This window comes from Cinclus cinclus, chromosome 5, assembly GCF_963662255.1.
Source record: "Cinclus cinclus chromosome 5, bCinCin1.1, whole genome shotgun sequence".
Taxonomy (NCBI): Eukaryota; Metazoa; Chordata; class Aves; order Passeriformes; family Cinclidae; genus Cinclus; species Cinclus cinclus.
The window spans coordinates 8,152,019-8,165,132 of record NC_085050.1 but is presented as its reverse complement, the minus strand read 5'-3'; the positions used below and the strand labels follow the sequence as shown (position 1 = coordinate 8,165,132).

Here is a 13,114-nt window from a genome sequence, read left to right as displayed (position 1 = left end):
CAGCTGGAGCAGCTGGATGGAGTTGGAAGGTGGCTTGGTTTGAAAAGACAGGTATCTGCTAACAAAGACAAGAGCCTCTCTAGAAATGGAAAATGTAAATCCCCTCCCTCCAAATTATTATAATTTTGAAATTAAGGAGCTCTCAGGCAAAGACATGGGAATAAGAGTAACAGTTCTTTACTAGGAAAATTAAAATAAAAATACAGTAATTAAAAAAACCCCAAACTGACAGAGTCAGAATACAACCTGACACCCTGTCAGTGAGGGTGTTAACAGTTTTATTAAGAGTCACTCCAGTCCTCCTGGAGTGACAGATGTGGTTCTGCTGAAGCAATGATCCTGTAGAAGGAGGCAGTTTTCCTCTGAAGGTCCAGTGGTGATGAAGATGGGCCTGGTCTTCCTCTGGGATTCACGTGGAAAAAAGCTACCTTGATGTTCCAAATCTCAGATTTTATCTAGATAGGAAAGGCTTAGTTCCTCCCCCTGGCTGGAACATCTCCCAAGGGGAAGATGTAATTTTATCAGTCATGCAGTGGGATTCAAAGGCCCATTAGCAGAACATACCTCCCTGGAGAAAGGATGGATCACTAAGAGATAAAGAGCACTGCCTCACCTGATTTTAACAGATGGCCCAGTAACAGAGATTATCCCACCCCCCCCAAGTTATGAGGGATGGGTCATGGAAGAGATGAGGAGCACTGCTCCACCTGGTTTCAACAGATGGTGATAGAATACACACTGCTGGTTACATCTTGCATTGCAGCCTAAGACAGAAGGTTAAGGAATATCAACATGGAGATTAAACTGCAAACACCTATAAATAAATTCTATGCTTGAAACTGGAGCAACAGGCCAAAATATTTTACATTGTGATTTTTATTTAATAAGATGATGATTGCCTAAAGGTGTCATGGCCACTTGACGGTGCAAACGACATAATTTGTCTGCCCCAAACATGTTCCAATGCATTTACAAAGCAAGAGGCACCACGTAATGTGAAACAGGGAATAAAACAGGACAAGGTGGACAGTGAAAAGGATTCATGAGTGTTCTGATGACCCCACTATATTTGTGTCTAACATCAGTTTGGATTTAACAGGAACCTTTGGATTTTGAGGAGAAAAAATCTTGCAGGAGAAAAAGCAGCAGATTTCCAACATCTGAAACACACGGTAGGTGAAGAGCATTATCCTCATGTTTGTTCTGACCCTGCCTCCAGCAGGTTTTGTTCAGTGCATCCCACTGCTTGTTTGCAAAGGGACAGCAAACAGCCATTCTCTTGGTCACTTACAGTTTCAAAAATTTCTGCCATCCTCTTCAGCCATCTCTTGATTAGACTAAAGGTTCCCAGTCTGTACCTTGCTTCTGTTTATCCTAGCTCCTTTGTCAGCACTTTATATGGTTCTGCTTTTCTCTATGAACATGGCCTTGAGTCTTGTACCTCTGTCATACTAAACCTGATTTTACATATTCAAATTCTTGAAAAGTTTCTTTTCACTTGCCCAGAACAGATATTCTAGTTTCTGGGTGCAATTCCCACACCTCCCTGTCAATCCTTTTTCAAACTGGTGGCACATTAGCTGCTCTCCTGTCATTTGGGTGGATTTGAACAAGAATTAATACAGAACAGTAATTTAATGAAAAGAGAACAGGTAAGGCGGACTTTAAAAGAGCATGCAAAAATCTCCACTAAGAAAATCCTGCTGGTACTGGAACTTCTGCAGACTGAAAGGAATCTTAAATTTTTCAGATTCTGAGGAAGAGAATGAGAAAGTTATTCCCCTTTTCCCATCTGTGGCCCTCCTGCCTGCTTTCTCTTGGATCAACAGGCCAATTCCGTCCCATGTTTCACTTCCCCTGTTCTAACAGTGAATTCCAAAGTGAATCATAGAGTAGAGGTGCAGCAAACTGACTGAAGGAAATCCAAATGGTCAGATTTTCTTTTGTTCAAGCCAGTGTCTGTGAAATCATGAAGGGAAAAATTAAGATCTATAAGTATTTCCATCTGGCAAACATGACTGTGTTCCTGTCCACACCTGTAATGAGCTAGGGAGATTACACCTACCTGGGAGACAGTCCATAGAATAATTCAGCTTCAGGAGCAGAGCTCTCATCTGAAACTGAGCTGTTCTGGGACTTCCTCCAAATTCTGCAATAGCAATGTTTGTTTTTAAGTAAAAAGAGGTCCTTCCACACAATGTCTTTCCTGGACAGGTGAATTCCTCTTCCCTGGGAGTGAGATGCTGTTGTGGTTTAGCACCATTGTCACTCATTGCTCTGGCAGTGGTGCCAGCTGTACTAAAGGAGCCACTGAGCTGAGGAGTATCAGCCCCACCACTCACACCTGCAGAGACTCCAGGGCCTCGAGTGCCTTGAGAAATCCCTGGGACTAGAGGGAGGGCAGTACCAGAGTGGAAGGGGAATGGAGATTGAAATGGGGAGGAGAGAGAAGACAGGTTCAGAGCAAAGCAGGGGAACAAAGCCAAGCTAGAACAAGATGGGGACAAGCCAAGTGCAGCAAAAGCCAAAGAGCTCTGAGAAGCCATTGTGCTCAAGCCAGGATCAGCAGAAGCCCTCCAGAGGAGGCTTGGCTCCCAGAAATGCTGAGAGTGCTCTGCCATGGATAAGGAGTGCTGCCCTTTCCCACTCTCTGGGAGGGGAGCTGCAGGTGAGGCTTGCACTGACTGACTTTGCCAAACAGCCCAAAATGAGCAGTGCCAGTGCTCCCATGCTGTGTGAATGGACTTAGTGAAAAACACACAGCACAACTGCTCCTTGAGGAAATTTGGAAAAAATAACATCAGAATCCTCTCTCCCATTCACACTGGGCTTCTGTGCTGGACTCTGTCCACACACACACACAGAGTAGGGCATGTTGCACTTCTCAGTGTAGAGGGATTGGTTTTCCCAGCTCTGGAAAGGTTTGGGAAGGCACTCAGGGCCCTGTGGTGTTCCCCCAGATCTTGTTGCCATACCTACAGCTGCAGTGGCAGAGCTTAGTTGTGTTTCCTCTCTCAGCCACTTCCAGCAAAGTCACACCAATTTATTTACAGAAGCAAGGCCACAGGCAGGAACTTTCTTCCAAATTCAGCTGAAGAGATTTTTACCTTCAGATGTCCCTTCCACTTCCCAAGCCAGGTCTCAATGTTGGAGTCATTTGAGACAGCTCTAGATCACATCAGACAAACTCCAAGCACCAGCTCACAGTGCTCAGCCTATTTCAGACTCTTGAGTAGACACAGTATCTTCCAATAAAGGGAAACAGGTGAGGATGAAACAATCTCAGCTTTCAAGTACAAAAGTCTTCCTTCATGCCTGAAACAAAAGGAGCAGTTCTCAAAGTCAACTATGAGGGAAAACCAAAATATTTGGAGTTCAGTCCATCACAGGATGGACCAAGTATGTATGACCTAATCACTATGTTTCACTTGAAGCAAAATAAGGCACAGTCACATGAAGAAGCTTCTTGGCACTGCACAGAGCTGTCCTTCAATATGATGCTGAGCAGTTGCTGGTAGCAGCATTTGGTACAGCTGGAACTGGCCAGGCTACCTAGTCCTACCCCGATTCTCCTTTTGATTCTAGCCCTTTGACCTGCTAAAATAAAGGTACTCAGAAATTCACTAGGTTAAAAATGGGGTGTCCAGGGAAAGAAGCTAAAAATTTTAATTAAAGAAAGTAATATTCTTCTGCAAGGTAACAGAAGGCTCAACACTGAGATATAAACTGTTTTGGTCCAAGAACAACAAACATGTAACTCCTCATGACATACACCCCATTACAGCTGACAGAACTACAACATGCCTGAAGGTGGACACAGCACAGACAACAAACAGAAAGGACTTTATCATCTTTAATACACAGGCAAAGCCTACAGAGACCGCAATGTCATGTCTCAATGTAACTGGGTAAGTTGCCACAGACAAATGTTGATATTAGAGACAAAAACCAGCTGTACGTGTCTCTAGGGGACTGTTCTCCAAAATTATTTTGTGGGTTACACTTGGCAAATTCTGATTTAAAAATCGAAGCAGTTACATTCCCCCACCCCACTCTAATATCAAGTAACAGATCTACTGAATTGAGCCCTTACTGGCAATCCAGCAGATGGGAAAAGAGAGTAATTCTTAAAAAAGATACAGATCAGACAAATACATCAGACACAGGCCCCCAATTTCATCAGTACATTGGGGCATACATGCTTGCCACATGAACTCCATAAAGCTGTATTTTATACAGCTGCATTTTAAAAACTGCTGGACAGGTGACTCTCCTCAGGGGTCTCCAGAATTCAGTTCAGGAGATTGGCAGCTACGCAGTCACACAGATTTCTCTTTTCCACCTGAAGAAGCAGAGTTTCTGTCTGTAAGAAGGAGGAACAACATCAAAACACAAAAACAGAAGTGTCAGCATTATAAAAGTAATTAGCTCCCAAAGAAAAGTCAATTTTATTTTTATTCTACAATTTGAAACTAGTAGCATGAGGTGAATTTTGGGGTAAAAATCAGGTTTACTGTTTACTGCTCTGCAAAATGATTTTGCTTTTGTGGGATTAATTGGCATACCAACATAGCATTACTTCCTGTGACATGGAAAAAGTTATTTTTCTTTCTTACAATCTTATTTCAACAGCACTAACTGGAGCATAAGCTTGGAAGTTCACTAGAGGCTTAATCCCCCTCCCCAGCCTTCCCAAATCATGTCAGAAATTTTATTTTACTTAAAAACAGACTCAGAATTTAAAGTCAGACTGTGAGAGCCTGGAGCCACTCTCAGTGAAGAAATTAACTTCTTTATCTTCTCCTGTTTCTCTTTAACTTTCTCCTGATAATATGAAAACTCAGTAGTTACTGATAGGATGCTTTGGAGCCTAAAACAGACAAGAAGTGCTGAGCTGGACGGAGCCATCACAATTCAAACAAGTGATAAGACTCCTGGCTTCTTTAAGGAAAGGGGTCCTTCTTTAAGGAAAAGGGTTCTCTGTAAAAGCAGAGGTCTCTGGGCTGAACTGAGGTTCATCAATATCAGGAGATCTGTTACCCATTGATCCCTGTTTCTGAAGGGGATGGATTGGGAACTTTTGAGAGCTGGAGCTGGGCATGATCAGAAAGGTCTGCACCTTCTCAGCCTACCTGTGTGAGAAAGGGTTGAGGACCAGGGAGGGGACAGCAGGGCTATGTAAGGAAATTTGCCAATCCTTCCTCTCTAGCACATACACACGCTTGGGTTTTTCCTGGCTTTCTGGAACATTTCTTGCTTCAGTAGATGCATGATGTAGCAGAGATGTTTGACATTGACTTCTTATCTTCACCTCAGTTTGTCTATCATGAGCTGAAGCTCTATCTGAAAGTCAGCCTGGTCCAAGAGAGAACTCCCCCCCCCCCCCCCCCCTTATTGTCATGGGACACAGGAGCTGTGGGAAGTCCACTCACCAAATTAATGCCTACTGGTGTAACCAGCTACACATAAAAAATATTAAAATAAAAAGACATTATGAAAACTACCAGCTCTAAATGCCAATCAAACCCATCCTTAATCTGCCTGACTTGCAATTTTTGTATGAGATGGAGTTGCCATGTGATTAAAGGCTGTTTTAAAAGCTGTGTTATCCACTGACCCACATCAGCTAAAGGCACTTAATGCAGAGCTGGGCTGAAGCATCCTGCTCTGCACTTGCCTTCTTAGTGCAGGAAAAGCCACCTGCTGCTCAGGCTTTTTTCCCCAGATGATAAATCTCAGGAAAAACCACAACCCTGTGGTTTTATATTAAATCAGGTATCACTTTTGATTGTTTCAGCTGTCCTGCAAAGCTGGAAAGATCTGATCTGGTTTTGCTAATCATTGAAAAGACACTCAATCACCACCTTCTTACCACTTCACTGACATCATTTGCAATGGTTTGAGTAAGGGAGGTTGACAGCATGCCAACATCTTTGGAGCTGAGCCCCAAGGCTGCTTACCATCTTTATATATCTTTAATAACATTTTCAAGTCCGGTTTTTGTTTTTTTTTTTAATTTTCAGGGACACGTCTAGCTTACTGTGCTTTAAACATTCTAAATAACCACTGAGAGTTTACAAAACAATAAAGAACAGTGACTGTGGTGGGAGCAGCTCCCTCCCAGCAGCACAAGACCTCTCTCCCCAGTTTGTGATCACACAGAGCACTTTGGCTGAGTGGTGAACCACAGATATCCCCAGAAAACATTGCCCTGAGCTAGTTCTCACTGCAAAAACAACTATTTCAGCATGCAGCCTGCTTTGAGGGGCCAGCAGCAACAAAAAGTACAGAGAGGGGTAAACCAATCTGGCATGTGTAGAAGTGGTCTGTGACCCTGTCATGCAGCCAGCCTGACAATTAGTGAGGGATCATCACACCAGTGCAGGTTACAAACACAGCTAGTATTGGAAAAGGAAGGAGATCCAGTCTGTGGCCTTCATAAAAGGGTCTGTGACCTATGCTAGAGTCAGTTTGCTTTGAGACACCATGTAGATCAACCCAGGGCCAAATGAAGTGTGAAAGCTCTTGTGCAATGGAATTACATACAGGCTTCCCCTATACAGAACTGCTGGGTAAGATGTGCAGGAGGAATTAAATGAGAATTTTCTCTCAAAGCTTTTGGGAATCTCTCCCCCTCCAACACAGCTAGGAGCTGCTTAGTCATCATCTAACAATCTTGCCTGCAAACAAAGGAGAGTTTTTCAAGGAAATTAATGTCTCCAGTGGGAACATTAACAACGGGAATTATATTTTCAGGGACAGGAATATTTGCCCCACAAAGCAGAAAAACAGACTAAAATAGTCAAATGTGAAATATACATGTGGCTGAAAGCAGTGATCTTAAAACCCTCAGTTTGCATTAAATTGTGCCACAGCTGAATAATAAAAGTAAGAATTAAAATACCCTAGAAGGCAGTTCCAAGAAGTCCTCAACTATTAAATAGTTCCATGTCTTTTGAGGATTTAGGCAGAATTCCTAGCTTAATGACTGGAATAGGCCTGTTCTAGTCATGGGGAACTGGAGGATTTCAATATGAATTCAATTACACAGATTTTAAAGTGATAAGGAACTGATAGGTTTGTTTTCATAGGAATGAACCACATTTTCAGGCTTGCTATCAAATCTACAAGTGTGAAATAATAGGACATTCATCTCAACTGACCCTTTTTCCGTCCTCATTTTATCTCTTTGGCTGTCTTTTATTTTTTAAAAAGTGTTAAAACACAGTTTTACTACTCCAGCTACTACTCCAGCTTGGGATATCCATGTTTTATAAAGTTTTTCTCTTAGTCTGCAAGCTGAAGGCTTCATAAAGGTCAGTGCCATAGCCAGACACCCAGAGAAACCTCTAAGAGATTTTGCATCACGATGTAGAAATTCTGATGAAAAGTTCAAAGGTTTATAGAAGGAAAAGGTGTGCTAGAACGACTTTAAACCACAATCTGAACATCTTGTTTGGGCTGTATAAAATGCTCAGCAGAATCATTAGCAAGATTTCTTCATGAAGCCCAAAATATATTTGACCTGTTATTATTGAACAGATTTTGTTTAGCTGTAAGTGTGCTACATACCAATCTGGTTCTGCTGGAATGTTTGTTTTTCTGTAGTATGTCACAATTCAAGGCATCTTTGTTCATGCACTTTTATTTTCACCTAAACATCAAAGACCCTGCTTGAAGTAACCTCAAACCATTGCTCAATGACAATAGTTCACAAGCTTTGACCTGTGAACAACCTTGACCATAGATTAGAAAAGCAGAAAAGTTTCAGTGCCTTCTGTTGAACAATCTGTGCAGGAGTGTATCTACAGCACTTCAGCTAAAGGGTACACAGGAGGTGGGGACACAGCTCCCCTCCTGGGACACCACCATCTGACAGCAGCTGGGACACAGGTAGGCACAGATTGCAGCTTGCAGCAGCAAGAGACAGATTCAGCATCCCCCACAGAAGGAAGGTTCTGGCAGGTTCTGCACACTGCAAGCCAAACAAGCTTCATTCCCCACGCTGTTCTACTTTGTGGCTTTTTTCATCATTATGAAATCAGAAATGTGAAAACTCTCTATGGATGATGTTTCCTTCCTTAGTTTCTCCCCAGGGAAAAAAGCATGTGCAGGGGAATATTTTATTTTAGTAGGCTTTTTATTTGAGCTGGCTCTTTCCTTTTGGGTAATAAATATAAACGATACTCTCACTGACCAAAAAAAAAAAAAAAAAAAAAAAAAAAAAAAAAAAAAGTGTGCTCTCAGCATTTGGAGTGAGAAGAGCAGCATTAATGGTTATAATTTGGCAAGAGAAGGATAGTCAGTTCACACTTTCCTATACTTCCTATTATCCCTGATACCCCAAAGCAGAGGAATTCCACAGGTTATTGCATACAGAGGTGAAATGTAATTAACCAGCCTCACCTTAGAGCACAGGACAGTACAGTTCACCAAGCGTGCAAAATCCATCCACCTTATCTACTTTTATCCACAGATTTTTTTTTTAATATTGGAAAAAAAAAGAAAAAAGACATTTAATGTTTCCTTACCCTTGTGTCTAGATTATAGGCAGTCTTCTTTAAATCCTGCAGAGCTCTCTGCATGAACTCAAAGGCATGGCAATCAACACAAGGGCGGCCTAGGAGAACATTTAGTAGAGAATCATGACTATATGGCATGAAGAATTAACTAGGATTAAACAGTGATTTTGAGTACCAGAAAGAGCTACAGAAAACAGTCCACAGAATGACTACTGATGTAAATGCTCCTGAACAACCCAGGTAATTATAAGTGGTTCACTATGATGGTACACCCAGTCTCTCAACTATAAAAGAATTACTTCAAATTTACCTTAATATTTTTCTTCCTGCTATATTGCTGTTCCACTTTTCCTTCCACAGCTCATTGTATGGAAACATTAAAACTTAACTTGAGCCTTTCATTTTGCCCCACTAACCCTGGGCACATTTTCAACCTTATCTTCAGATTTTACAGAAATAATGTCTGAAATTATGAACCTGTTCCCTAGAAAAATCTCGTCTCCTAACAAATGTGAGCTCTAAACAGAAAACTAATGGAATAAAACTGACTACAGTACCATAAAGACAGACCAGCCTCTAACTGTCAATATGACACAGCTTTGCCCAAACAAATGCCCTGTTATCAGTGGGCATTGCTGATAAACAGAACAGCAATCTGGATTTATTGGAATGTTTAAGAGAATGTTCCCGGATTGAGACACTCAGACTGAAGGCCATAAGGCTTGCTTTGCCTTGATCACCCTGTAACACAGATCTGTGCCCAAACAGACAGCAGTACTGAGGCACAGCAAATACAGACAGGACAGAACATCTTTAACTCGTCAGGTCCCACATCTGCTCTCATTTGCCTCTCGGTGCCTGTGCCTGGCTGACAACTTCACCAGAAATACTGCACAAGTGAGAAATTCTGAGCCCAGGTTTAGTTTGCTCTTTGGGGTCTGGTGTGAATGAAAGGATGGAATTTAGACTATGTTGGAAAATCCTGCTGTGTGTGTGTCTTGTCTGTAAGCCCATTTTGTTAACACTTGATGTTGGACTGCACATGCCTCTGACACACTGGAGAATGAGCTTCCAGTTCACTGAGTGCTAACCAGCAACCAGGAATTCTGCCTGCTGGAGAAAGGGAGTCTGCCAAATTCTTTAACTGGCTAAGAAAAAAGAATAAAAAGAGATAACCCCCCCACATTAAACAGTATTAAAGACCTGCTCCATCACTGTTGTACTTCAGTGTTACTATATTTACACTGGACAAAAGGAAAGGACAGCAGATTTTACATCAACTTGATGCAAGGACCTGTCAAAATAAACTCAACACAGATTAGCAAAGGAGAATTAGGTAGTTGAAGGCCCCAAGACTAGGTGTTAACAAAATGCTTTCTTGGCATCTTCATTGTGAATTTTTAAAATAATAATTCATTACTTTAAAGCAGCAAACATTCTCAAGAACAAAACAAACTGTCAATGTCAGTTGAAAAATATCAAGTCTCAGTAATGTCTGAAAAGCAAATACAGTGATTTCTGGCATAGAAAGGGCTAACACAATGGACAAATGAAAAGGTGCAGAACAGTGGCAGACATCAGCTACAAGCAAGACAGAAACAGGCAGGAGACAAGGATAAGAGAGTGAAGAGCTTTGGATGCAGGAGCAAAACAGCACTGGCTGGTTATCAGGTTGGGGTTTTAAAACAATGTTGGCAAGACATATCCAAAATAGTTACAATTATTTGGGCAAACTTCAGTGTCCTGCAACATGAGAACTGCAGCAGGGGCTGTAGGAGAGGGCTGCAAGGTGGTACATACTTTCAGCTGGTATGGCTGTTCCTGCTTCTTGGTCAGCTCTAACAGGCTCCGTGACAAGTAGTGCAACCACAAAAACTAAAGGAACTGTAAGGATGGGTCTTCTCAGAAGGCAGGATCCCAGCATCTTGGGAATGGGTGCTTCTCTGCTTGTCAGGAGACATAAACAAGTTAGTGAGGATCACACAGATACACAAAGGTTTTGTTAATATTCCTGATGACCAAAGCATTGTCAGTCTTCTTCTGAAAGAAAACAAAATACCAGAAGATCTAGGGCAGAGTGTACATAAAACTCAGCTGGGAGAGAACATCTCTACACAAGATAAGAGGCTCCTGGAGTGTCCTTGGTTTTATTTGAAAGCCAGGATACCAGCAGCTTTGCCTGGTCTGTGACTTTTTTCTAACTTCACAGTCACAGACATGTATGTGGAGAGATGGTTCACTGTTAGACTTTGAGATCAAAACTACAGGGTTTACAGAGCTGCCTGAAACAGAACCTGGAAACAAGGTCTTTGGCCTGGCTTGTTTTACTGCATCTTTTCACAAGTGTAATAACTAAAGGTAACCATTAGCATTACACAGCACACCAATTATAATAACTCCTTTATGAAAATATTTGAAGGAAAAAGACTTTTGTTAAGCCTCCACAAATTAATAGGTAGAATTTCTAATGGCAAATGCATCAAAACTCCTTAACCTCCTGTTTCCTCTCCTAATCTGGGCTTCAGGCCAATATTTGCAGCCATCCATTTGTTCCTGAACACCACAGCCAGGCCATGCCATGCCTTGAGGTTGGTACAACCTGGTCCAGCAACAGTTTCCCTTCACATAGAGGCAAGGTTTTTTTATAAATTTCAAATTAAGTATTTTCTTGACCCAACATGTAAACTGTTCAGAGTGAAAAGGACTGGCTCAAGTTGCAACTGCTTGGTAGAGATCTCAGTCCAAGCCTCAAGGATTCTGGCACACTTCTGGGGAGATCCTTAGCTCAGCCAAGATTACCTTTCATTCCTGTACATCAAAATGGAATAAAGAAAGACTTAAATAAGTCTAAGTTATGGCAACACAATAAAATCCACATAAAAAATTCCGTTCAGCCAACTGTGGGAAAGCAGGACAACATTCCGCCTCTGATTTTCAAGTTGGTGCTTACTAAGCAAAAGATGTTGCATAAGAGCATTAGATCTGCATGTACTGAATGTAAGAGTACAGCACTCCCCAGAACAGATTGCATTTCACATTTAGAAAGGCCATAGAGGGAGGCAAGAGAGGGAAGGGTTTTCCCCATTTTGCCACAAACACAGAACAGAACAAGACTGCTCTTCAATATGTGCAATCCACCTTTTCAGACACAGCTAAAGTGAAGCTGCAAATTCTGCATGGACACTTGCAGCATGTGCAAACCTGCAATTCACCCAGGCAAGGAGCAGCATTATACACATCCCTTTCCTGTGCACCTCAACCTAAACACAAGAGTAGGGAATGGCTCAGAAGCAAAAGACAAACACGTATGAGTAGAGTCACAAATATACTTGAGACCATAGAAACACAATGATAGGGTAATGTAATTTCTATACCCTCATATTGGGTTTCCTGTCCCACCCACTGTTTACATCTGATACGATCCTTTTTCTTATCTCTATAATTACTAAAATAAAGGGATTAAAATCACTACAAGTGGCTTGGGTTTTCTGTTTTAATTAATGGTGATCTGTATTCAAAACAAGTTCAATCAAAAACACCAGTCTTTGCAATAGGATGCAGCAGAGCGTCTTCAAGTAATAGCAAATTAGGACAACACCAGCCTCTTTTGGAAGCACCTGATGAAGAAGCCTCCTGGTCAGTAGGAGCAGAGGCTATTCTCACAGCTGACTATGTACTACAAAGGTTCAACAAAACAAAGCAGACACACTGTTAAACTTTTTTTGGGTACCTTACGCATCTCCCACCCCAGAGTAAGCTCAGCTTTGTATGTGAGCCCCACTGCAAAACAACTGCTTCTCTAGTGCAGCAATCATCTTAAATCACACCTAATTCCTGCCTCAGTTATTGCCTGGGAATTTGCAAGGAATAATCATGAGAGGCTTCAAGGGTGGTCTCTCTCTGCAGTGCAACTGGGAACATAGACAGATCTGTGCATGGACTTCTTTGAAAGAGAAAAATCACCCCCTTTAACAAAGGAAAAAATATCAGTACCTGATCTTTCTCTTGTCTTTGTGATGGTTTCTTTGAAATGGCCGCTGCAAACCGCTAAGAGAACAAGTGCAGCATTTCTGAGCATGTGCACTGTCTCTTTTTAACCTTCTCTGAAAGAGGTTATTACTATGGGGAGATTTCTGCCATGGCAACAATGCAGAGCACTGCAGCACGCAGCGCAGATTTAAAGAGGCACAGGCTGTGTCTCCCAGGTCTGGGGAAGGATGTTTCTGCTCTGACATGCAAGATCCAGCAGTGACTCACCTGCTCTGCGTAAGGTTTTTAAAGCCAGGCCATTTGATTAATCTCTCTAAGTCTGCTGAATGGTTTTCCTGAAGTCTGAGCAGCTGGATATAGCATCTGGTTCAAGCAACTTGCTTGCCTAGAGCCTGAAAAATAGCCATTACAAACTACAGCTGTTTTATGGAAAATGAGGATGGGCCAGGGATTGCACTCAGGAATTGCTCAGTGCACTGCCTGCCCTTTGAATAGTTCTGAGTTATAGGGGTCATAAGCATTCATGCCTGCTTTCCCAGGTGTTTCTGTGATTCCAGTCTCAGAGCTGCCAGGAGCAGCTGCAGCCACTAAAACTCTGAGTG

General features: G+C 42.0%; 1 protein-coding gene across 1 annotated transcript; it reads right to left on the bottom strand.

The window, feature by feature from the left end:
• Positions 1–4,291: 4,291 nt before the first annotated feature.
• On the bottom strand, positions 4,292–12,600 carry LOC134044499 (NELL2-interacting cell ontogeny regulator 1-like). Its single transcript, XM_062493737.1, has 5 exons — positions 12,516–12,600; positions 10,629–10,632; positions 10,323–10,468; positions 8,532–8,620; positions 4,292–4,363 (listed from the first exon to the last, which is right to left on the bottom strand). Exons 1-5 carry the CDS (start codon positions 12,598–12,600, stop codon positions 4,292–4,294), a joined length of 396 nt encoding a protein of 131 aa, XP_062349721.1.
• Between the last annotated feature and the right edge of the window lie 514 nt (positions 12,601–13,114).